Source organism: Cajanus cajan, chromosome 5, assembly GCF_000230855.2.
Source record: "Cajanus cajan strain Asha chromosome 5, NIPB_CcT2T_4, whole genome shotgun sequence".
Lineage (NCBI taxonomy): Eukaryota > Viridiplantae > Streptophyta > Magnoliopsida > Fabales > Fabaceae > Cajanus > Cajanus cajan.
The window spans coordinates 50,269,523-50,296,223 of NC_138521.1; the positions used below are offsets into that span (position 1 = coordinate 50,269,523).

Here is a 26,701-nt window from a genome sequence, read left to right on the forward strand (position 1 = left end):
CATTTTTTTTTCTTTGGAAGCACATCTTTAAGTTCCCTTATAAGAGACCTAGCACAAATAAACAATGCGCGAGAATAAAAAGAATAATATTTTTTTTGTTGTTCGACTTTTTTCCTCAATTCTTTCTTTTTTAATTTTTTTACTTTAAACATTTTTTCTCTCCTTCAATTATCTTTCTCTCATCTCTTTTACTTATCTTTTTTAATCTTTTTTAGGCCTTATAATTTAAAATAGGTTTTTTAATCTCAATACTTGTAGTGTTTTTCATCTTTTAAACCCTATAATTAATTTTTTGTAACATTGTCTCTTTAGTTTCTTTCTTTGTAAACTCATATTTTTATTACATTTAAAAAATAATTGTAACAAAATGAATGATTGATATTTAAGATAAATAATTTAACTATGGTTAAAATACTTTTATAGTTTCTATAATTTTACTTACTTTATTTTTTAGTTCTTATAATTTCAAATAGATCTGTTTGGTTCATGTACTTGTTTTTTTCAATATTTTTTGGTTCTTATAGTTTAAAATAAGTCTTCTTAGTCTCAATACTTGTAGTTTTTTTATTTTTATTTTTATCTTTTTGAACCTTATCATTAATTTTTTGTAATATTGTCTCTTTCATGATGATGCGATGAATGTATTAATTAATTCAACTTTATGTGTATTATGTTAAATTTATTTTGTTGGCATTATTTTAAATTAGGTCTCAATATTTCGTAACTTTTTTGTACTCTCATTTACGATGTTAATTGTTGAGATACCATTTGCTTTACCCTCACAAAATTAAAAATCTTTATCATATCAACACAAAACAAAAAATGTTACAAAAAATTATGAGGTGACTAAAATGATCACAAAACTGCAAGTATAGGAACTAAAAAGATATATCTTAAACTATAAGGAGTAAAAAGGATTGGAAAAAATAAGTATAAGGACTAAAAATGTCTATTAAACTATAAGGAGTAAAAAGGATTGGAAAAGTTAATTATAAAGGACTAAAAATGTCTATTTTAAATTATAGAAACTAAAAGGTAAAGTAAGTGAAACTATAGAGAGTAAAAAAAATATTTTAACCTTTACCTATAAATTGATAAGAAAAACTTGTTTTTAAAAAAGGATAAAATTTAAATATCAATTAGAATGGAATTTAAGTTTTTAGTATTTATTTGCAAAAGAAGTAAAGTTTAAGGATTATTTGGAACGAAGTTGAAGTTTATGACATCTATTTACAAATGTGATAAAGTTTAAGGATTAGGATAAAATTAAAGTTTAGGATAGGTGAATACTCCTTTTCATAATAATAAATTAATAAAATTTTAATTAAAATAATTGCAATAATTATATTCAAAATCCATTCATAAATAACTCAAAAATAATATTAAATGCAAATACACTTAATATTAAAAATAAATAAATATAACATTAGTGTGTTCAAATCCATGTAAATATATTTATTTAAGTAAAAGTATAATTACTTTTCACACATTATTTAATATAATAAGAACGAACTCAGATAGATATTTTAGTACTTGTACCTAGATCCATACTAAAAATAAATTTGTGGGTGTATATTCGTCTCATACATAGACCCAAAATTATGAATGAATTTCTTGATGAATAAAATTCAACAGATCATACATATACATAAAAACAATTTGTATATACTCCAACCATTATTTTCTCTAAAACAAAGTCAAAATACACACAATACTTCCAACTCTTAACACTCTAAATTGATGGGTGTGTATTTACTTCTTGAATATGTTTAGGTCGAAGACTCATATAATTTATAGAGTTTAATTTTTGGCCATCATAAAAGCGGATCCCTATTTTTTTAGGATCTATAGATAAATCATTTTCATTATCCAATAGTAACATCTTTTAATGATAAAAGAGTGGATGGTTAAACTTTGACCTAATAAAAAACATGAAGGAAAAAAAAAACAAAAAAGTGAGCGAGAAAAATTACGGTCACTATAACTTTAAATTTAAAATTTAAAAATAAGTCTAACATCTCCGACCTTGCGAATATTTTTGTAAATACCCTTAGGTTTCAGTTACACTTTGTCATCTTTGGTATTTTCCCCCTTTCATGAGTAAATGTTGTATGGCTCTTGGTTCTGAGTAGCCTATGCGCGGTGGGCCTTGAATTGAGTTACGACTGTTAGCCCAAAAGCAACTATACGTGATGTGATTTTTTGGAACATTTTTTTTTGTCTTTTTGTACATATACATGATGTGATTATTATATTAACTAATTTCAAAACAATATACAAAATTTATTAATATTAACTCGTGCACGGGCTTTCTCCACTAATTCTCTTCATCGCTATTCAAAAGGTCTACGGATAAGATTGGATTAATTTCTAGTGTAACGTACCATTTTGGATCCATCTTTTTCATCTTTACGACCAAAACCAACAATTGTTTTCTTCGTAATGCCATCGACCACAGACAAAAACAAATTTATCTTCTTGTTATTCATAATATACATTTATATATAAACTCTTTTACGATGGTACGAAATGAGAAAGACAAGAATGAAAGAAAAATAGTTTCCACCTCCGTATAACTTAATATCTATTTCTTATCTCAATCTCTTTATTTTGCTTTTCATTTCACGGTCTTCCCATCCTGAGTTCCGTCTTTTCTCTCTCCAATCGCATGACTTGGTGCAGTCCCCAAATCCTATTTCACATTCTCCACCCAACCAACCCAAAAGCATCGATATTCACACTTCAATCATGACAAGCATAAACACGTACCCATTTTCACTACCAATGTTGGAGCTTATCATTTAAGACTCCATCATGGCCACAAACCTCACCCACATTAATTAACATAATATCTCAACAAACCCAATTCAATTATTAATTAATTTACAACCAACATAGTAACATCAAAAAACGAATTTTAAAAAAAAATTGATTACAACCTCGTTCTCACGAGAAAGCAAGAACTTTTGATTACAGCGCCTTGACTAGAATATTATAATTTAATTCAAATAAAAGTAAAGAAAGAAAGCCAATCCAATCTAATCTAATCTAATCTAATCTAATAAAAGTAAAGTATAAGCATGCGACACCAGCACTCATGATGCGTTTGATAACAAAGGCTCTTCGTCAGGATGAGTTGCATGAAGCTCCTTTAGCCATTCAAACGTTCTACTACGACGTGACGTAACCTTCTTCCCCTCCTTGTGCTTCTTCTTCGACTCCACCACTTTTTCTTTCGCGGCGTGCGTTGTACTTTCTGTCTTGTTCACGCTTTTGGCAGCAGCACCACCTTTTATCATCATGACCGTGTTCGATTGCACCGTTTCAAGAGAACAATCACAACCACTCAATAGACCACCGCCTTTCCCAACCAACTGTTTCAAAACCTTGTTATGACTGCCCTTGTTCCTGTTAACACTCTTTCCACTGTTGTTGCTGCTACCGCTACTACTATTCCGACTCACGCAGCTTCTGTTATTACGAATCTTCAGGTCTTGTAACCCTATCTCGGGAGCAGGGACTACACCCAGACGGAAAATTCCCCATGCTGACGTTGATTTTCTACCTTGGTTACCCAAACTTGATGGGGTCGGTGCTCTTAACTGAGGTTTGGGACTTGGGTGTGTGTGAAACTGGTTTCTAGCTCTTGGGGATGTAGTAGTTGTAGTTGTGGAGCTAGTGCTACTTGATGAGTTTTGGCTTCTGAGACTACTACTTCTACTGCTACTATTACTCGTGAAATCCAAGGATTCGGAACTTGATTGCTTACCATAATGTTTTTTATGAGACCCTGTTGTGGGTGTGGCCAATAAGCCAGCTTCGGAGCTGAAGGAGAGACGCAAGGGGAGAATTTGGCCTTTGAAGAAAACCTCATCGGCCACACACATTTCAAAGGGAGCACCCCATGAGCGGAAATCGAAGTCCTCTTGTGTTGCTTCGTTGGCATGAGAGTGTTGTTGGTTTGGTGGTTGGTCGATTGGAAGATCGCAAAGAGACAAGGCTTCTTCCTCTTCTTGGTCTTCTTCTTCCTCTTCCTCTTGTTCGGCGTTATTTTCCCATTTTGCTTGGACGATGTTTGTGGCCATTAAGGAACCAACAGGTTTGGTAATTCGAAAGGTGTCGGGGAAGGTGGGGAGGGGTGAATTAATAAGGAGTAAAGGTAGGTACTTGAAGGGGGAAGGGTAGTGTGTGGGTGACAGAGTGACACGAATACGGACATTTAGAATATAAAGGAGGTAGCAACAGATGGTAGACTCGATCACTTTAAGGAATATCTCCATCTCGCATAGTGAGTGGACATCACTAAAGATAATTAACAAAGATTTTATTTTACTTTGCGTTATAACATGTTCATATAATATTGAATAATGAATTAGAAAGGAAGGTGGTGCCCAGCACTAAAGTAAGAAATAAAATGGGGGCAGTGTAGTGATCACTTGAGCGACCCGAGAAAATAGTGACTTGATTTACTTGTTTCGGAGTGAAGAAAGGAAGTGTGACTTTTTGGGCCTGCCATTATCCATTAGTAGAAAGAGGACCTCTCTATATATATCTACTATTTGGTGCTATTTTTCTGGAAATGAACATTTGGTGGGTTTGTCTTGCCAAATAGTGCTAGTGTGGGTGTGGGGACGAGGTATAATTTGAAATTGAATTATACGGGAAGATGAAACATGAAGTACGTACGGTAATGCATTCTCTCTTGAAAATGACGATAATGTTATTATCAGGAAAAAAAATTTAACGTACACCCACGGGATGTATAAGAGAATGAACAAATTTATAGGTTTTTAATTATGGGGACAAAAAGATAAAATTAATTTAATTATAAATATAAAAAATTAATTAAACAAAAAATAAAAAATAAAAGATCGAGAGAGAAATTGATTTACAAACAGTGTGATGTAAAATAAAAATGAGTGTATTTTGAATATATGAGTATTAGACATGTAACAAGAGATTTATAGCTTGTATATTTTGCTCAACCAACTAAGTTAGACCTTCTTCATAATTAAAAATATTATATGAATAAAATAATTTTATTCTTATAATAAGTTTTACAATAACTTTTTATGTGCTTTTCCCCCCCTTAATTTCTCTTTACTGTATTATTATCTATTTTATTGGTTTAACATTTTTACGAAAAATAAATTGATGAAGAAGTGTTTAAGACGGATAGTCAACATATTCATGGTACACTGCACTAATGAACCATTTAAGCAATGCCAACCAAAGTATAAGGCTAGGCAAACTCTTGCTTTAGGCCTCCAAAAGTTGTTTTATTTTTGTAAGGCTTCTATATCTTCTTATATATATAACTTCCACTCACTAAAAAATCAATTAGTCAATAATTTAATTAAATAAATTGTCTCTTAATATGTCAATTCTCACTAAAATTAAAATCAGCAAATCATTACTTTTAAATAAATCATCTCTTAATATATCATTTTTAACCAACACATTCTTGAATTAATTAATAAGGCATCAGCTTGAAATTTATTTTAGGTTTAAAAATATGTTGGATCGTTATTCCGGCATTTGAGATGGACATGGATAGAATGTCTAAGGTGAATGCTAACATGCCTGATGAGGTGGACAATTGGTATTATATTGGACTCATAATGTTAATTTTAATGCGTCTAGTAGGCTAAAATCTAATTCTCCTTAGACCGGTTGGTGTTCTCATGCAAATAAAACATCATGAGAAATGGATGACACCAATTACAAAAGGTATCGTAATGCTTAAGTCAATAATAATATATTAACAAAATGATAATTTTTATTGAATGTTTGCCTTATGTAATGATAATGGTAGTGTTTATAAGAGTCGAAGATGAGTTGCATCTGAATGTCTCTCACTGGCAAGGACAGCTCACTAGGTACCATGCAACAAACTATTGACTTCAATCAAGGGCTACTTCCTAACGATAAGGGCTAATTCCTAACAATAAGGCATTTTGGGCCAGCGCAACTTGTCATACAGGTTTGACTATAAACTCAATCCATAACAATATTTAAATATCTATTTAAAATTTAGTTGAGAAATTATGATTCATAAGATAACAGAATATAGTATTTTATGTCTCATTCTCTTCTTTATTTCTTGTTTTTGCATAAAAATTAGACATACTTAAGGGTGGATCCTTCTTTTATTAAGGAAGCTTATGTATATTTGGCAAATAATTCAAATACTCCTCAACCTTACTCCTTTAACTTCTCTCTTATTTGGAAATAGAAGTTATTCATCCCTCAATTTTATGGACCAAAATTTCTCTTATTTTGTAAGCCTAAAATCTTAGCCAATTGTTAAGTTTAAGCCTAAAGTTTAGTCATTTTTTAAGTCTAAGTGTACAATTTTGTCATTCATTAAGTCTATGCCTAAAACTTGGTCATTTGTTATTTAGGAATGAGATATTAAGTGCAATGTTTGTAGTTATGCATCAAGTGCATTATGCATTGTTTTGAAATTTGGTTGTGAATTTGATCAAGGAAATCTCTATGGTCATCAAACTTGACTTGGGAATTTTCTTAATTTGGGAGCTACTTATCAAAATGTTGAGAATGGAGAAACCTTGACAAATTTTTAGGGAATACATACATTTGAACATAATAAAATAAGAAATTGGAAGATTTCATAGAAATTGTCCATTTGAAAATTTTTCAAATTGTTGATAATGAGTACCCTAATGAAAGTTTGAAATCATGACGAATTTCCAGTAAATCTTCATCTTAGTTAAGAATGACTTGATCAAATACCCATTGTACAATAATCCATTGATTGACATATACTCCTAATCTACCTTAAAATATAAGAAATTGAGTTTAATGATATTACATACATCTTAAAATAAAAATATAAAAGTTATAATTTATGAGGTGTATTTAAGTGTTAAATTCTATTTGCATTTGCATATATTTTCTGGTCTATTTATATAGGTATTAAGAACATGATGTAAGGTATATTTGTACTCCTTTATTTTGTTGAATTATTTTTTTTATTTTTTCGTCAAACACCGTTTACCGGTGAAGTGCAGCTAAATATATAGATAATGTTGAAAGCAGCCAAATATAGATGATGTTGGAAGCAAAACTTAATTAAGCTTCATGATTGTTTTCTTTTATGAGTTTTAGTTCCAATAGATATAACATTCAAGACTTTGAAATAATATTTGTAATTCTTAGTTGTTTAGTTTTAGTCTTGTCATTTTAATTATTACATTATTGTAAATTTTATAATAACTTCGTGAAGGCCTTTAGGACGCTTGAATTATCTTTTTGAAAAACATATTTTACTTATACTTTATATGAGCCAAGTATAATTTGATCCTTTTTCAAAGGATAATATTGTTTTTATGTTTATGTTTATGTTTCAGATTGCACATATTTTAATTAATAATTAAATAAAATCAAGTATAATATGATCGTTTATGAAATAATAAAATTGTTTATGTACAAAAATAAAAACATACTGACAGGCATCATGAACCTTACAACATATAACCTAAACCTCAACCAACAAAAACAAGACCTTTCAAGAAAGAGATCAAAGAAATAAGTACTTCATCTTATGATTTTTTAAATCCTCCCACGAGGCACTACTTGTAAGTTGTAGCCTATATATATCATTCATGATTTAAGAAAATTACTGCATGCTATAAGAATCTTAGAATTTATGATTCTCACATATATTTATAATAGTAAGAAAGACTTACCTTGATCCATGACAACCGTAATGAGAATAAGTTCTTCAATCACATTTCTTCGATCTATCTCTTTCCATACTTCATATTCTCACATCACTTTCTTTGATGGTAAAATAATGAGAGTTGTTTCATATGGCAGAGATAGAACTCAAATAGTTCCTCTTATTCAACCAACTTCCATCAAGTTAGTTATCGGCAGTTATAAATTTTGAAAATAATCCATATTTGTCAATAAGTCCTTTTATTTTATTAAATCACGTTTAAGTTCTTAATTCACATGAGTCATATTATAGTGTTATTTAATATTTTATAACATTCTCTCACTTGACTCATGTGATGTCATAACACTTCATGATTTAATAATTACATAAATCATAATGTGCATTAAACACCTTAGATAAATTGGCTCCACCATTAATCATAATTAAAGATACATATAAGTAATAAGGGTCATGGTGGTTACATGTCATTTAATCAAAACATTTCCTTCCATGTACTACTATATTATCCTTCTCCTTAATATGACTGTAAAATGAGAAGTTCATAATGGGTTCAAACATAAAGTCACTCTTTCATTATTAATAAACACATAATATGTTTTCTACATCATAATTTGCATGCATATACATAAAGTAGAAAACACAAATTTCATAAACTTGTATATATTAAATTAGCTCAGAGTGTCAAATAGGCATTAATAACAACATTAACATTCAACATTCACTAGTAGACATAATGCCCATATTCTTTACATGGCCATTAAATACTTTGGTTTGTTAAAGGGTCGGCAATCATAAGATTAGTGCTAATATTTCTATTGACACTCTTTATTTTTGAACTTCTTCTTTAACTGCAAAATATTTCAATTCCATATGCTTAGCACCTTTGGAATACTTGTCATTTTTAGAAAGAAAAAAAATAGTTGCAGAATTACCACAATAAATTTTCAGCGGCCTGACAATACTATCAACTACTCCAAGTCCTGAAATAAAATTTTGCAACCAATTAGCCTGAACTGTGGCCTCAAAACATTATTAATGTTTATTGTTAAAATAAGTCATATTAATAATTAAATCACTATTATTTTATTGATATAAAAAAATTTAATTTAAAATATTAATTATTTTAGAACTAAGATAAATTTTTAAAAAAATGAATTTTACGCTTAAATTTTTTTACTATTTACTATCAGATATAAATATAAATATTTTAATAATTTCTTTTTCAATTTCACGCTTTCGCGCTTTCGTTATAACTTTATAAGTTCTAAATTCTCGATTTTTAATAACATCCTTTCACTTTCAATGACTCTTAGCTCAATATAAGAACTATTGTAATTTGTAAACAATACTATTTTTTTTCCTCCTCAAACTCTAAGATGCTACAAACTCTAAGATGCTACTTGAGACTCTTAATAAAATATCCTTACAAGTCAGCTTTTTCTTTCTCCACTATTATTACCATGTTCATAAATGTCTAATTTTAGATTTTCTTCGAGTTCTAAGTTCTCGATTTTTAATGACACCCTTTCACTCTTAATAACTCTTAACTCAATATACAAACTACTCTAAACAATACTTTTTTCCCCTCAAACTTTAAGATGTTACCTTTAACTTTAAATACTACCTTTTAAAAACAAGAAGTCCTTGATTTTCTTTGCCGAAAATGAAAACAAAATAAAGAGAAAAAAATAATTAAATACTTCTAAAACTTCGATGTCTAAGTTAGAATAACAAAGTTTTAAATATAAATTTAATTTTTACCCTAAAAAATAACAATATTTTAAAATAATGAATATTTAAAATTTAAAAAAATAATATGGAATAACATTATCTTAAAATAATGGATTTTTAAATTAAAAAAAAATCATTTGAATGCTGAAGTGGCTTATTTTAAAAGTAAAAATTAATAGTGTTTAAAAAATAATTAAAAATAAATATTATATTAGGATTAAAATAATATTTTTTTTTAGGTTAAAACTAAATAAAATAAAATTTTAAAGGAGCAAAATCATATTTAACTATCGGAATCTAATTCTTCAAAAACTATTTTTTGACAAGAATTGAAAAATTACCTAATCTCTGAATACTATTTTCTTTCCAAAAATAGAGATCAGCTACGTGAATCGATATCATCTCCTCAATAAATTGATTAATTTCTTTTTTTGAATTCCAAAAAAAATCATTATCTCGTAACTAAAAGGAACTAAACAAAATTATTTGTGTATTCCGTGAGAATGAGACAATTCATATTGATAAGGCCCAGCTTTCCTGGAAATAGGCCCTGTTTAAGTTGGTTGTCGACCCATACAGCTGGAAACGTCAATTCCAGATACAGAATCACTTGCACTTTTTCTCCCTAAATCACATGTATCCCTTTTAACTCATCTATACTCCATAATCCAATCCAAAATCTCATGCACATCCACAGCAATCTTACTTAAGAAGAATTAAAATAAAGAATCAATTTCCAATCAAGAATGATTACTCTATATCTTTTCATGAAAAGAATAATTGATACCCACAAAGGTAAAAAAAAAAAAAAATACCATAACTACTTTTCTCAATTTGTAAAGACATGACTCAACATGGGACCAAAAAATATAATAAGAGTAAAAGTATCATTTCTATCCATGGTATCACAAATACAAACACACCCTATCCTGATATAATCTAAATTTGAGAAAGGAGGATTTACTGCCACAACATGTCAACATCCAAAACGTGCTATATAGAAAAATACAATACGCTAAATGCAAAGTCTTGTATCCCAGATTAAAAGAAACCATTTGGTATTAAGGGAAGGAGAAGTGTGAATTAATTAATTAAGGGGCTCATTTGGTATTGAGTTTATCTTTGGCAGTGAGTTGTGCCTGAGAGGAAAGTGCAGCACCAGAGAGAGTGGGTGCTTCAGTGGCTCCAGCTCCACGACCTGTCTTTGGTTCTTGGTGACCTTGGGTGCCATAACCTTGATGCTTGTAATCCTCCAAGTCCTTGTAATTCATGTAGGGACTGTCCTTCATTGGAAGCCCCTCAGTGCTTTCTTTACCTGACTCCTTTGACATTTGCTTCTCCATCTTTCTCTCTCGCTTCTTCTTCTCTACACTTTGAAACATGCTTTATATAGGACACTAGTATTTTCTAGCTGCTACGCCACTTGGCTGAGTGTAACACACGTGGCGATCCAACACAAATTATAGGGAAACGTGGCACCTTTAGGAGGTCTTTCACATTTACATCCACAAGATATCATCATTCAACCAGGGGAGTTTCCACATACTTCTCAGCTCCACGTATTGTTTGGAGTTTCTTTTATCATAATTTGTAAGTTCATGCACTGCTTATAAATTTTCTCTTTTATCACTCTTTATTAGGGGATGGCAATGACACGTGGGAACGGAGTAGGAGGGTACCTTTCCTATTAAAAATTTGTCTCATGTCTATTCTATATATGCGAGAGCATATACTAGTAAATTTTATAAAAAATTTGTGAATAATTTTGGATATTTATAAATTTTAAAAATTAAGAAAAATATTATAAATAATTTTAAATTTATATTTAATATTAATTATATTAAAATATTATATATAAGTAATTGACATTAATTTTTTTGTTATTTTAGTACTTAGTAATCTTTAGTACCCGTTCAGGGTGGAAGGAGAGAGACTGGTCATGATTTTTTTATTTTTTAAATATATCAAAATTATTTTAAAAATATTTTTTTCTTTTTAAAATTTATAAAAAATATTATAAATTGATAGATTAAAATTTTCATATTAATTTAAATTTATAAATATATATATATATATATATAATATTGATATATAATTTATTAAAAAATAAAAATATATAAATAATAAAAAATTATTTATGATGTTAAAATATTTTTATATAAATACTAAAAAAAATTGATTCAAAAGTTCTGACTTGCTCTGCCCGCCCTGCCCATGTTTCTCTGTACTGGGACAAATTTAGGTATTTTCTTCGATCATTAAATAGAATATATTAATACACTACAAAAAAATAGGTAATTATTGGCGGTTTTTTTTTTTGCGGTTTCCATAAACCGCAAAAAATTGTTACATTTGTGGAAAGGATGACAAATGCTACAAATTATCGACACTTTCTGGCGGTTTTAAACCGCAGGAATGATAATCGTTACTGTGTTGACACTTTCTGGCGGTTTTAAACCGCTAAAACGTTCAATAATTTTTTATTTAATTAATTATACGTGCTTTAGTTCTTTTATGAAATTAAAAAAAACTTATAAAATCAATTTAAAAGAAATAAAAAAAACAATTTCTAGTTCAAGCCTCACGAACCCGCCATCCCCAGTTTCCGCGCGTCCGTCCATGTGCTTCAGCACCTCGAATCCTCTCTTTGCCTTCTTCATCTCACCCTCACCTTTACAATTTTAGTTCAAAATTATCAACCTAAACAACCGCAATATTACTGTTCAAGCTCCTTCGTTTGCTCTTTCGTCTCTATTATTACTGTTCGTGAGGAGCTTCTCTTTTCTACTCGATTAATCCATTCATAGTGAGTTTTCAATCATCCAAGTGCATTAAATCTGTTCTGTTTTCTTCGACTCATACTCACAATTTGCCATTTTCTAATGAGAATCAAAACCTAGGTTACGAAACCTGCACGCGGGAAATGTATGCATTCAATTGATCTTAGATTAGGATTTCATATACAATTTGTTTCTGTCTAAGTCAATTTGTTTCTGTCTAAGCTATCATTTCCTATTCTCCTGAATTTTGCACATGGTTGTGTTGTCCCTGTAGCTTCGAATCGGACAGCGAAATTTGCTAAGAGAGTTTCAATTTCAAATCCTGTCGGGGATTCATTTGGTATTGCACTCGCGTTTCTCTTTCTCTATTTTCGTCGGAAATTATGGTTTTACATTTCTAGAGGGGTGGTTTTTATGCATAAGTCAATTATGGGTTCCTAACTGATAAATAGAAGAAATGAATTGAATAGATAGATAAGAGTTTCTGCTCAAACTATGAAACTATGACCACAATGTTCAAGCCCATGAGCCAGTTCAACAAGTTGAGCATGAGTGAGCCTGGTTTGGCATCCAAAACTTACATAAAGTACTGATCCCCTTGAATGCTCAGACTTCTGATCATTTTCAATTGTACGCTGTTAGTGGGATGTAGTCTGCATGCGACCAACAGGCTCACTTGCAACATTTCCAAAACTAGTTGGGCCAATATTATATTGTATAATGGATGGATTTGGTGGAATTTCTTGGGGATGAATTGGATGGATGGTAGATTAATGGATTGCTTGCCACCCCTACCCTTGCCACACATTGACTATAAGGTTTTAGTATAGGTGAGAAATTGGAAGAAAGAGATAGAGAATAAGAAAGTTTAGAGTCTCAGATAAGAAGTATATGCAAGCTGTTACTGCTGCTGGCACTGGTAATTCTTGTTTCATAACCCTTATCTTCGAGTAAATTAAATTGTTTTGCTTTGTTATAGTTAGGGATTCATGTGATGTGATGATTCCTCGTGTTTTGAATTTGATGGCCATGTTTTGTTTCCCTGTTCTCTGCGTTTTCCATTATATATCAGTTTGAATCAAATTAGATTGTTTTGAACATGTTATGTCTTGAGTAGGTTCATATGATGCCTGGTTTTGAAACATTGTGGTGGAACTCATGTTTTCTCCCATGTTCTTAATGTTTTCTATTTTTATTTGGCAACGACATTTGGTAGAATCACATGTTGAATATATTACAGCATACTTTCAGCATTGTGCATCATGTAAGATATAATCTTTAGTTGGCTCACCTTCACCCCAGTTATCTGTACACTATATGATAATAGTATTTCTATCAACTATGTTCTGTTAGAACTTGGAAATCATAGTGATTCTAAGTTCTGTTTTTTTTTTCTTTTCAATTCTTATTTGGGGTTAGTCATTTATACAAGACAGAATACGGAATTAAAAATTTAAAATAACTAATAGAGTAAGAATACAATCTGGTATTTGAAGCTCAAAGTGGATTAGTCATTGATTTTGTTTGATTATGAACCCAATTTTGCATTGCTCTTGTAAGGGAAACAGGAGTCAAAATACAGGGGATTTACTCTGATATAAATAATTGAATTGAACGGGGCGAATTGTAAGAATATGGAATCAGCTAATTATTTTGCCTTATATTCGAATTTTTTGAACTAGGAGTAAGTTATATCGTGCCATCAAAATGATTTCATTGTTTGTGGTTTTGACTTTGTTTGGTGGCCATTGCATTTAAAAGTGTCAATAATAATATGTATAACGCAATCAGAATCAGATTTAGTGTAGCAATAGCTTTATTCTCCCAAAGGATAATGGAATTCATATTATTGGTGCAGGGTGTATGGCAGCCTTGGATGCAGAACATTACTTGCAAGGGATTGGTTTGCAGGAGGGTAAGAGTGTTTGATGTTGTACCCGGAGTTCAGAAGATGCTTCGCTAGAAGCAATGTTTAATTCATATAAGTGAAAGCTTTTCTTTACCCGGTTAACATGTTTATTTGCACGATTATATTCATCATTTGATTGTAGAGAAAGTAGACTAACATGATTTTCGTGACGAATATAATAGAAACCATAAAAGCTTACACATAAAGGTTTATAGGTAAGTTTTAGAGTCTGATTGCGTTTTTGCTTTGGAAGAAATTATAAATTCCATTTTTAGACTTAACCAAACGGGCTATTATTCTATAAACTGAACAATTCATTTTAAAGGAATTAAATTCAGCGATCTGATTTTTCTTGTCTAGGGAATGCATCTCCCTCTGGAAGTTAAGGGAAACATTTAGTTGCACATTGGTTGATCTTGCTACATTATTTAGAAACCAAAAATGTGAAGTACATCTAGTCGATTTAGATACATTATTTACATGCACATCGGTTGATTTAGAATGGAATGAAATTTTTTTTCTTTTTTTGTATAGCTAAAAATATAAAATAAAACTTTGCATGTGATTAATAAAGTACATTTTAGTTTTATTAAAATGAATATAACAAAGGGAACTTGGAATAGCATCTTAGATCATCTTCTAGGGATAAAAATGGCGTTGGCATTTTTAGGAAGAAAGATATTATATTTTAGGGACTGAAACATTCTCAGTTTATTATCACGTATGCATCCCATGTGATATATTTTCTGTTTCTTTTTGCTGAATGGGCTGGGGAAAAATACCTTTCTCAAATGCAAGATCACCCTTTTTATGCTTATATTGCGCTCAGAATATCATCCTTCCTGATATAGATATGAGCCTATGTGATATGGACATTTTTAATGGATATCTGGTTCTTTTCTTCACTAAGAAAGGTCTTCTTCTGCTATGCTCATTGAACTTTCCAATGCAAATTGATTTCAAGGTATATTATTAACATTTGTTGTTTACCACTGAATTGAAAAAGGCTTATGAGTTATGTCATCATATTTTCTTCTAGTTTGCATCAGCGGCCTCTAAACCATTGGATCCTGATGAATATGACCCGTGATTTTGAATACCCTTGTTCAAATACTCTTTCATGCAAACATCCACAACCTTTGTTTTATATTTTGCACTAAATTAAATTATATTAATACTTAATTGAAGTTTAATATTTTATGCATATTTTATTAATAAGGATAACATTAAACAATTTGTATTTTATAGGATGAAGGGAGTGGACATGACATGCCAACACTACAAGGAGGATCTTCATTAGATAGTAATGTTCATGGAGTTTGACATTATTATTGTTTTTTTTAGACATGATGAACTCATGAATTTGAACCTATGTTTTTATATTTGAAGCAAGATTAATTTTGGGACAATTTACATATTTTACTTTTGAGCATTGATCATGAATTTGATTTTGAGTTACTTAATATGTTGGATATGTTTTAAAATTGATGGATGTTAATGTCTTAATAATAAAAAAAATATGTCATGCTAGACCTATGACTAGATGTTGTCTTGATTTTCTTTTTATAATAATGTTAAAAGTTGTTAATTTAATGTATCTTTAAGTAATTATATTTGAACAAGAAACATACAAAACACATAAATATTATTATAATTATAGGTATAATTTATTAAAATAAGTGATCCTAGAATTTGACAAGTAAATTTTTTATTTATAAGTTACTTGAATTAAATAACAATATAATATAGTCATTATTAATTTTTAATGATTAATATGGTTAGTGATAATTTTAAATAATAATTTGATAAATGTCTAAAATATACAGAATATTATTTGTCAATTTATAATAAAAATGCGCTTTTAAAATAATTCCAAATATATTTTTAAAAAAAATTACTGTAAAATAAAGTGTATTTTTGACGTTTAAAATTGTTAGAAAATGCGAGAAATGGCAATCTAAAACAACCAGCAAATGTAAACAACCAAAAATAATAATAATTTTGTGGAGGTTTAAAAATTGTCAGAAATGTTGAATTGGGTATTAAAATGAATATTGTGGCGGTTTAAAACCGCCAGAAAATGATGAACAAGTCAAACAGAGCTGCACTTTTGTGGCGGTTTTGGACCGCCAGAAAATGTCAAACAAGTCAAACCAAAATGCATTTTGTGGCGGTTTCAAACCGCCAGAAATAGATTGGATTTTTTGGCGCACAGAACCAGCGTTTACAGAATATATGCCACAAACGGTTTTTGGCGACCGTAGATCCGGCGGTTATTAATGACACCGGTAGTGCAATTTGTGGCGGTTTTTAACCGCCAGAAACCACCAAAATAACCGCCACAAATCACGCATTTTTTTTGTAGTGATATGGTGTCAAAAAGAAAAAATATAACATATTAATTGATGCTTTATATTTTTTTTTCTTTTTGTAAAAGGCAGATATTTAACATGTACGTACTTTCGAACGACTAGGTGTCATTTACATCCAAGATATTAACTCGTCCTTTTCAAATTTAACTAGAAGTGTAGAAGTAGTTGCATAAAAAATGGGTAACACCTTTCGTACAAATTGATGTTTTTAGAATATTTTTGATACGAAAGTAGAAAAATTATTTGATACTCGTTGATCCTCTATTTTAAGAATTTGTTCACGATATGCGACGATCCTTTGGTATTTAACAGACTTAGAAAGACTTTTCTGAGAGAGTTATAAAAAATAATTAGTCAACCGTTTTAAGATAAATTCAAAACATTTTATTTAATGAATATATTTGTGCCCCAATTATTCGTCACCCAAGAGACAAACTCATTTATTTGTTATTGATTAAAATAAAACTCATTTCTTTATGGTTATACCAATTTTCTTGTTAGAGTTTGATATATATTAAATAAGTGAATATTTATTAGAATTTGATTTTTTTTTACCTTTTTAAAAATTAGAATTCAAACTTTAACCATTTAATTAAGTAAAATTAGTCTTTAATTATATGCAATTAAATTTGGGGTGCATTTATACGCATTAAGGTTCAAATAGGGATCTAAACTGATGCTTAAATTACTAAACAATTTATTATTTAGCACATTGTTTGGTGGATAATATAATATAAATAAAATAATATTAAATTTAGTACACTATCCTTTTTAATATTAGTTATTATAATAATTTTTCTATTATTTTAATGAGAAATAATAGCAATGAAAATTGTGATGACGATAATAATATTGATGATGGTAGTAGTAGTGACACAAACAATAATAACAACAATGATAGTAATAGAGTGATGGTAGGTTGTAATAACAATAGCTGTCGATGTTAGTGGTGGTGTGCTTGGGTGACGATTGTAAGGGTTGGGGTAACACTGATAATGAGGATCTTGTACTTTAGACAATTTGGTCCTATAATTTATTGAGTAACAAAAATAAACTTTTATCTTGCCCTTTTTCATCTTTTTTTGTCATGTATTATGATCTTCTTATAAATCAAACATAAGACAATTACTTTTTTACAATGAATTTGGTAACTATAATTTAGTACAAAATGTAATATTTTAAAAGTCGGATTGAACCGATAAGTTAGACCAGTTTGATCGGGAATTGATTCTTAATCAATTCGATTGGTCTAAAGAACCACTTTGTATTGAATCAGTCAAAATTGGTTAAAAAAAACTAATCAAATCAATTTAAATCAGTACAATCAAAAAAGTTATTTTTAAAATTTAATTTAAAACATTTTATAAAAAATAATATTTAATAAAAATTATAAATTATAATAACTTATTTTTAATACTTGTTTCATAAATATAATTTAATCATTTATATTAATCTATAATTTTTTATCTTTATTTTTTATAGTTTATATTGTATTATTTGATATTTTTTATTCTAGATGTAAACTTGTTATTATTAATAAATATTTTTATATTTTATTAAAACTTAAACTTAAATAGTATATTATATATAGTTTAGAATTTTACATATATATTAAATATTAAGAATTTACAAATAATTATTTATTTTAATTTTTAGTGTTATAAAATTATAATATTATATTTATTTAATATTATTTTTGTATTATAATAATAATAATAATAATAATTAATTTATTAATATCGATTTGATTATGATTCAACCACAATTGAATCAATTAATCTTGAACCAATGTCTATATCAATTCAATGACCAATTTGATTTTAAAAACATTCATGAAGCTAATAGAGAATATTTGCATGTAATTCAATAAAATAGAGTTGTTTGGGAACATAAGTTTGTATGGATTTGAAAGTAAATGAGAGCGACTCCCATGCAAAAAAAAAAAATAATAATAATAAATAACCCACTAAAATTAGGTGATTTGCATAAAATTTTGAAAAAATGCGAAGATATGTTGTTTGTTCATTGCTCATTTTTTAATCTTGTTAAAAAAATGCTTATCATATTCAATTATGTAATGATTATAATAATGTATAATCAATTATGTTTTTTAATTATATATTATTGTAATCATTTAAGGTATTCGATTACATATTTCATATTTGATTACATCCATTATCATATGTTATTTGTGTACTGAAGGTGGTGACCATAATCAATTATGATGTATTGGTAATCTATTATCTGACATATTATTTGTGTATAAAGGTGACCATAATTACATGTGGTGATTATAGTTTAGGATAGTAGATTATATCAATTCATCATGGTTTGGGATAGTTGATTATATGCCTTTTTTTTTTATAACTATTACATTAGTATTAAATATTTACTATTAAAAATAATGATTAATCTTTGTTTGAGAATGAAAACACACACAAAATAAATATTTTGAAAACAACATAACATAATCAAATATACTATAACTAACATAATTGATTATGCTACTAAATTATATTTAAAAGAATCAAAATCAAATATTATATGTTAAAACAAATAAAGGAATAATATAATAATTGTTTTACTAATTTATTTATATGAAACATTTTAACTATATAAAATATAATTTTAAAATATCAATTTTTTTTTATTTCTCACATAATTTCATTTTACCAAACAAACACAAATTCCACCTTATTTTTCATCAAATAATTTCTCATCTATTCATTCTCTAAACATATCTATTCCCTCTCTAAACAGAGCATTAGTAATCTATAAATTTAATTACCAGAGGTATAAAGCAACTGAACTAAGGTTCCTGGATTGATAGAAGCTAAAAATCGAAGAAAGAATATACGATGGCTATTGATCAAAGATCAAGCTTGGGTGTTACAACTAAATGTTATATACATGAAATAATATCATCGTCTACATGTTTATCATACAGGTAGCAGTCATATTTTCCCCCTCCAATCGATATCAAAGGGGAACAAGTGCCATCTATTTGTACACAAGACTTTTCAGATTGATTCAGTTGCAAAAGTATATTATACTTGTTGTTTTGATTTGAGTAGATGTAACACATTCCTCACTTGATTATTCAGCGCTTTCAAATCTATCAACCTCAATTTTTATAGTCAGGACCGCAGTTACAATCGTTTGTTGACCGAAATTAGAACCAGCTTCTAGAATACCATTCATTGTACCGTTGAGGCACAGTAGAGGTATGGCGTGTGAAAAATGGTTGCAACCAACGTGAAGCAAATAAAATACTTTAAAGTAAAATGGAAAGTTAGTGCTTAAAGTGGGTATGCAATAGTTGAACGAAACCTAGTGATGGTTGAAGAAATATTCATCAATGATTAGCATGGTGTACACCGGAAGAAATAGATGACCCAAACATTTTTACCCGTTGCAACATTTCCCCCAGCTAGCAAACAGACCCACACCAACCAAACACAAGGTCCCAGCCATCATTAATTTCCAGCTAGTTAAAGCCAACATTTTGTTTGCAAAAGTTAAATATAATAATAATAATACATATATAAATATAATAACTAGCCAATCAATCAATCAAGACACACCCCTCTTCGAGTGAGTGATGAACCTTAGATCAACCTTATGCCAGGTGTGACGATCAATCCCAATTAATTGAAATCGGGGTTCCAACCACGTGCTTCCCATCAGACCACTCCAACCGTCCAAAACCAAAAGCATTTACTCTCTGGGGCGAACCCGATGACGAAAACGTGATGCTGAATGATTTTTTCTCATTTTCCTTGAAACTCAACACTTGCGGCTCAACCGAGATTTTCACGGATGAGTTCTCTGACGTCACTGAAGCCTTGTAGGTCCCAGCGGGTCCCACGTTCGTCAGGGTACGCGTGTGTTTAACCACGCTCGACCCTGATCCAAACACCACCCCAAACGAAGGGTAGTTCAGCTCGCTCACACTGTACCGCCTGCTCGCGTCGCACTGGAACTTTCTCCTGGCCAGGGTTAAGAAATCTGAGGATGAGTAATTCAACGCGCAGAGAAAACCAAGATAATCATCCACGCTAAGATCGTAGACCAGCCCTGGATTAAGGGCGGCAACAGGGTCCACGTGTCCGGAACCGTGATCCAACGGCGTGGAGGGTTTACCCGTTGCACTGTCTTGCAACTTGGCACCGGTCTTGTAAACGGTGTAAGCCGTTGTCATGAGAGCCGAACGAACCGCGGCTGGGCTCCACTCAGGGTGAGCCGACTTGATCAGCGCGGCTAGACCGCTCACGTGAGGGCACGACATGGACGTGCCAGAGATGATGTTGAAATCCACGCGCCTCCCATCAACGGGCAACCCCGTGGGGCCCACGGACTTCGACCACCCCGCTAAGATGTTGACACCTGGCGCGATCAGATCGGGTTTCAAGATCTGCGGCGTGATCGAGTTTGGACCACGCGAGCTGAACGCAGCGACCACGGGGGATGGCTGAATCCCCACCTTCGTTCCCTCGAACACAATCTTCACCGTCGGTTTGGCTGAGGTGAACAAGTACTTCTTAATTGCGTCACCGGCTTTCTCCCCAACCGCGGTCGCCGGCAAGAGATGAGCGTCGGCCACCAGCTCCTCGCCGTTGGCGGCGGTGTTGCTCAACACCATGCCCAATCCTCCGGCGGATTTCACCACCGAACCTTTCTGAACCCTAGCAGTTAACCCACGGTCGCATAACACTATCTTCCCGGCGACCTTCTCCGGAGACAGCGTTCCCGTGACGCACAAGTTCCCATTGGTGGCGTTGCTAGCATTCCCTGCGTAGACAAAAGGTAAAGGAGAATCTGGCAAAGCGCTACCCCTGTAAAGCGACACGCCGGAGTAGTTAAGCCCATTCCCGAGTGAAACATAAGCAGGGAAATCACGATCCAGTGTGCCAGCCCCTACCGTAGTAATCCATGGAGCCACATTGGAGAGACTCCCGGAAGTAGGACCCGCGTTCCCAGCGGAGCAAGAAACCAAAATCCCTTTCTCCATCGCAGAAAAAGCTCCGATAGCTACGTGGTCTCTGAAATAATCAGCCACTCCACCACCCAGCGACAACGACAATACATTCACGTTGTCCGCGATCGCCTTATCAATCGCCGCCAGAATGTCGGAGCTGAAACACCCTCCCTTCCAGCAAACCTTGTAAACAGCCACTCTCGCGCGCGTCGCCATCCCACGCGCCGTCCCGGCCGCGTAGCCGAACAAACTCGCGCCGGAAACAACCGACCCCGCCGCGGTGCTGGCGGTGTGGGTGCCGTGGCCGTCGTCGTCACGCGGCGACCTAGACTCCTCCGTCTCGTTAATCGGACCAAGCATGGCTTCGCAACCGCTGACGAAATACCTAGCTCCGATCAACTTTCTGTTACAGTTTTTGGCGGTGAAATTGGTGCCCGTTTCGCACTCGCCTTTCCACCCACTAGGAATAGGCCCAAGTCCAGCGTCGTCGAAGCTTTTACTCTCGGGCCAAACACCCGTGTCGAGGACTCCGATAATGACGTCACTCGCGGAACTCGAATCGGGGAACATGTCCGCGCTTTTGTCAAGTCCGAGGAACAGAGGCGTCCTTGTGGTGTGAAGCTCGTACCTGGCCTCCGGCAACACCGCCAGAATCCCCTCTTGGGTCTCCAGCAGACGCGCTTCCTCCGCGGTTAGCCTAGTCGCGTAACCGTGGATGGCGTTGTCGTAGGTGTATATCATTTCCGCGGAGTCCGACACGGATTTCAGCGACGACTGGTACCACACGGTGTGGTGCTCGAAGGCCTCCGGCATTTCCGATTTGGCCACGTGCACAATGTAAGTGGTCCTCTCCGGTTCCGCCGCACCGGAGAGACCCAGGAGCAGAAGCGAGAGAAGTGCGAGGAGAGGCTGGCGAAAGGAACCCATGTTTGTGAGAGAGCGAGGAGAATGGGAAATGGAAATGGACGATGCTGCTTTACCGAGTGCTGTTTTTAATGCACACTTTCTGTGACTGTGACTGTGACTGTGCGGGAACACAAAAAAAAAAAAGAAAAAAAAAAAAGAGTAAGGAAGCGGTGGGTGGTTGTCTGGTTCTCAAAATAATTGCGTGGTGACAGAAAGTGGAGAAAGAGAGAGTGGGGATAGTGTCATAGTGCGCGCAAGGATGGAAACATCTCAATTAGCTGATTCAAGATATTTCATTTCGTTCACATGTGACTTTAGTTTATGAGTTTGTTACCCTTATAGACTATCGACTATCGAGTGCTCCACTTTTATTTTTAATTTTAATTTTCTCCTCCTTTTGCTTTTTCTCTGTTTTTACAGATTAAAGCCATTATACTCTGCCATTCAACAGTACCCTGCGGATCATCCGTCACATTACAACGTTCTCCAAACGTTACTTCATGCACCCATCCTTGACCTACTAACCTTCAATTCTCAACTGCAACTCCAAGACGAATTTTATATACGTTACTATAAATGCGCAATAAAATAAACAAAATCGTTTAAATGGTACATGATGCATGTTGTGGTAGACAGTGAAGATAAGTGGGTGCTGAAGATATTGTAAATTACGCGTTTCGATTCACGGGTACTAATTTGTAGTGACCATTAGGCAAGCTTCACTTAGCCATTTATTAAATGTTTAAATAGCAGATATTTCAGCAAGGTTTGGACCTTATCGTCTCTGTCTACACCAGTCAACCAACCAAGTTTTTCTTACTAGTATTTTTCTTTTCAATTCCTCCTTTGTTAAGAAACCGGTTCACGGACTACCAAAACGAAGAAATTTCGGTCACGGGCTTCATCCTGTGCTGGGAGTTTACGACAATTGACAAGAGAGAACAACTTGTTGCGTTGGTTAAACAAATACAAACAAGTAGTTTTACGGCCCTTATTCATTGTTAAAAATAAGGTATTTGTCTATTTTTAATAAATGTGTTTATCTTTTCATAAGTTTTATGGACACTTTTTAAATTTTGTTATCCAGATTTTTTTTCCCACTCTCATAACTTCGGTGTTGTGAATTTACTTTGGTGTAAGTGAGGATGTGGACTAGATGGGTTAGGAACGGAATTTGCTCTCTCATTCTAATTAGTAAAAGACATGTTTAAGTTCCAATTTTAAAAGTTAGATTTATATTTTAAAAACTCATTTATATTTTCAAAGGTTTTGTTGGATTCAACTAAATTTATGAGAAATCCATCACATTTCTTTTCATAATTTTAATTTATTTATACATTTATATAAGTTAAATTTTATGTTAACAGATATATTATAATGTTAATAATATAAAAATATAAATAAGAAAGAACTTAAAAATAGAAAATTTAAGAATTAAAATATAATTTTAAATTAAGCGTATATTGTTAAAAAAATTACTTAATTATTGTTATAATTTAAATTATTTAATATTAAAATAATTAGTTTATATCTTTATTATTGTTCTATCTAGAATATGATAAGATTGAATATCAAAATTCATGATCTCTCCAAGTAGAAGTTTCACATTCAATCTTCTTTCCGATCTATGTTTTTTTTTTCTAAATTGTTTGTAATGGGAGAGGAGTATCAACAAAAAAGACTTTGACAATCAAGTTACTCTAGGTTGTCCCATTTGCCATATTTAATTAATATACATACCTTGATCCTTAGTAATCATTCAACCACTCCTTTTATTCAAGTAACCACTCATATAATTATTTTTTCTCTGTATTGTAATGTCTTCCATTTTGCTCATGCTGACCTATTCAAGTCTACATGATTTTGATCATGCTAACTTACTAAGATTAGACTAGTTGATCTCCCAAGGTTAGATTAGTCGAGCTTATTCATCCAAGTTAGTACATAAGTCCCTAAGTCCTGAACTCATGTAAGAACAAAATGACTTAAGATTACCAAAAGTGAGGTTTCACACATGCTAGTGCTTCCAGTGATGTGTCAATAAACAAATACTAGAAAATAATAATTGTTGTACACGTGTATTAACTTGTCCAAACTCTTTAGGTTGGTATGTTCGAGCTTCAAAGGTTGGCATGTATGAGTTACATGGTAATTTGGTTAGTACCTCAAGGTTAGAAGAAAGGGAAAGGGAAAGAAAGAGGTTGACAAATTAAAGGGGTGACTTCCAAAAAGTGAAAGAAAGGGAAAAGATATTTTTTTTTAATAAAAGCTACAAATATTATTGCACTGGCAAGTTAAAGACAACTTAGTCAGGCTAACATAAATTGTCTTAACCAAGTGGCTATAATAATAAAATAGGGAGCGAATTGAGTTATAACTAAAATTGTTTAGAGTTCCTAATTTTTTATTATGAAAAATACAACTATAAAGGCAATGAAGAAAATGTTCTAAATTAATTCAAATAAAATAATCATAGTAAGGTTCAGTTCAAATTAATATATGAAAATAATCTAAACAATGATAAAGAGTGTAAGGTTAGAAGAGAATGCATTGTGATTTATATTAATTAAATCCATACTAAGACTTAACTTCAATCCTCAATCTATGTTGGAGGTTTCTCCATTAACATATTAAAGTTTATAGTTTAGTAAGCTTTTTACACTTAAGGAACCTTTCTTGATAACCTAACCTAGGACTTTCATCACTTATTCACTCTAATCTCCACTAAGGACACCTTCCCCAGGTTCTACAAGGAAAGTCTCCTTACAAAACTAGGTAACCACTTACACTCAAAACCAGGTTCTACAAGGAAAGTCTCCTTACAAAACTAGGTAACCACTTACACTCAAAACCACCAAGGGAATTCATCCTTGCATTTCTTGAAACAAAAAGTCAAAGTGAAAGCACTACTTTTAAAAGTGTAGATTACACAAATTGAAGCTTAATATTTGACTTTCAAACCTTTCTAAGTTTGGTTCATGTGACTAACCCTTTTCTATTAACTCTTTTGTTAATTTTCCTATTTATGAAATTATTTGTTTATTCATTGGGAATCATATTCGTATACAAAGATTTAATGATAAAAAAATCACAATGAATCTTAGAGATAAAATTATTTCCTTATTATAGTTTAGATTAGAACAAATTACATCTCTTTATTATATATTTTATATTTATCAATTATATCAACTATTTTATCAACCATATCAAATATATTTATTTTTTAAAAAATATATAAGTGAAGGTTATGTTTAAAAAGCTTGTGAATTAATTCTTTTGAGAAGGATTCAATTCTCTCTTAAATATCTTTCTTCAAAATTTGATTCTTTCACTATTAGCTAAATTCCATTTTGTGGAATCAATTTGCTTCCTTTGACGTGGAATGTTATTTTCATTTTAAACTATTTAAATTTACTATTTGGTTGATTTTAAGTTTTTCCCAATTGCCCTAATAAGCTAGATAAAGTTAGAATTGTTAAGTGTTACATAATACATAACTCTTAAACAATAAAATAATTCTTTTTTATTCCTTGCTTGTCTTCATCGAGTCCTTCTTAAAGCTCCAACTCTTTGTTTTCATCAAATTTTTATGATTGATCTTTCTAAAAGGTCACATTCATCAAATGTGTTTTTCAAATTTTACTAAGACGATAGACAACCTTGCTTGGTTGACCTCACTTTCATTTGAAATAGGCATATCTCACCTCCAAAAGTTTACTTGACCTAAACTAATTTTGATTTAATTTTGTTGATAGATGACCCATCATGGACAACTTGTAACTCATCCACTTGTGACCAAATATAACCAACTCAACAAAGTAAGTATGGAATCCCTAAAAAAAAAGGATTGTGGCACAATTCCCAAGTTCACAAAATCTTATATGTTTTTAAATAGTTTCCCAATATATCTAGCATATATTTTGGGTAACTATCTTGTTTTATTTGTTGATTATATTTTTTTATAAATAAAATAGCTTTAATAGGATGTGATTACAATTATCATAAAAAACTTATATATAAGGGCATCAAGTATGTGTTGAACTCTAGTTTTATATGATTTGTGAATACCACCTATTACTTAAGCATTATAGTCTTATTGTTTGTACTACACCTGTTTGGACAATAAAGAAGAAGGTGTCACTAACCATATGACAAAGGTTCTAGAAACTTGTCATAGAGGCACTCATATAATCTAGTAATAATATTTGGCTCCCATCGTAGGGCCATGCCAAAGAAAATTTTTCTTTTAGCCCACCTATGGTATCTACTAGAAATTGCAACCATTACGCACAAGACCAAAAACACCAAGCACTTTTCCTA

The 26,701-nt window shown here is 31.7% G+C and overlaps 3 protein-coding genes and 1 long non-coding RNA gene across 4 annotated transcripts; 1 reads left to right on the plus strand and 3 right to left on the minus strand.

Annotated features, from left to right (window-relative positions):
- Nucleotides 1–2,853: 2,853 nt before the first annotated feature.
- On the minus strand, nt 2,854–4,321 carry LOC109797262 (uncharacterized). The gene has a single exon (XM_083075321.1). The coding sequence runs from the start codon at nt 4,278–4,280 to the stop codon at nt 3,096–3,098; it is 1,185 nt and encodes a 394-aa protein (XP_082931447.1). The 5' UTR covers nt 4,281–4,321; the 3' UTR covers nt 2,854–3,095.
- Nucleotides 4,322–10,304: 5,983 nt separating this feature from the next.
- LOC109797777 (uncharacterized) lies at nt 10,305–10,833 on the minus strand. The gene has a single exon (XM_020357912.3). It carries the CDS (start codon nt 10,816–10,818, stop codon nt 10,537–10,539), a length of 282 nt encoding a protein of 93 aa, XP_020213501.1. The 5' UTR covers nt 10,819–10,833; the 3' UTR covers nt 10,305–10,536.
- Nucleotides 10,834–10,978: 145 nt separating this feature from the next.
- On the plus strand, nt 10,979–15,559 carry LOC145958356 (uncharacterized). Its single transcript, XR_014434089.1, has 2 exons — nt 10,979–13,135; nt 14,075–15,559. It is a non-coding gene; the product is annotated as an uncharacterized LOC145958356 (long non-coding RNA).
- Nucleotides 15,560–19,816: 4,257 nt separating this feature from the next.
- On the minus strand, nt 19,817–22,721 carry LOC109797171 (subtilisin-like protease SBT1.7). Its single transcript, XM_020357114.3, has one exon. It carries the CDS (start codon nt 22,400–22,402, stop codon nt 20,135–20,137), a length of 2,268 nt encoding a protein of 755 aa, XP_020212703.1. The 5' UTR covers nt 22,403–22,721; the 3' UTR covers nt 19,817–20,134.
- Between the last annotated feature and the right edge of the window lie 3,980 nt (nt 22,722–26,701).

Excerpts from the sequence above, each read along its gene's own strand:
- LOC109797777 (XM_020357912.3), bottom strand. The coding sequence starts at position 10,818 with ATGTTTCAAAGTGTAGAGAAGAAGAAGCGAGAGAGAAAGATGGAGAAG.
- LOC109797262 (XM_083075321.1), bottom strand. The coding sequence starts at position 4,280 with ATGGAGATATTCCTTAAAGTGATCGAGTCTACCATCTGTTGCTACCTC.
- LOC109797171 (XM_020357114.3), bottom strand. The coding sequence starts at position 22,402 with ATGGGTTCCTTTCGCCAGCCTCTCCTCGCACTTCTCTCGCTTCTGCTC.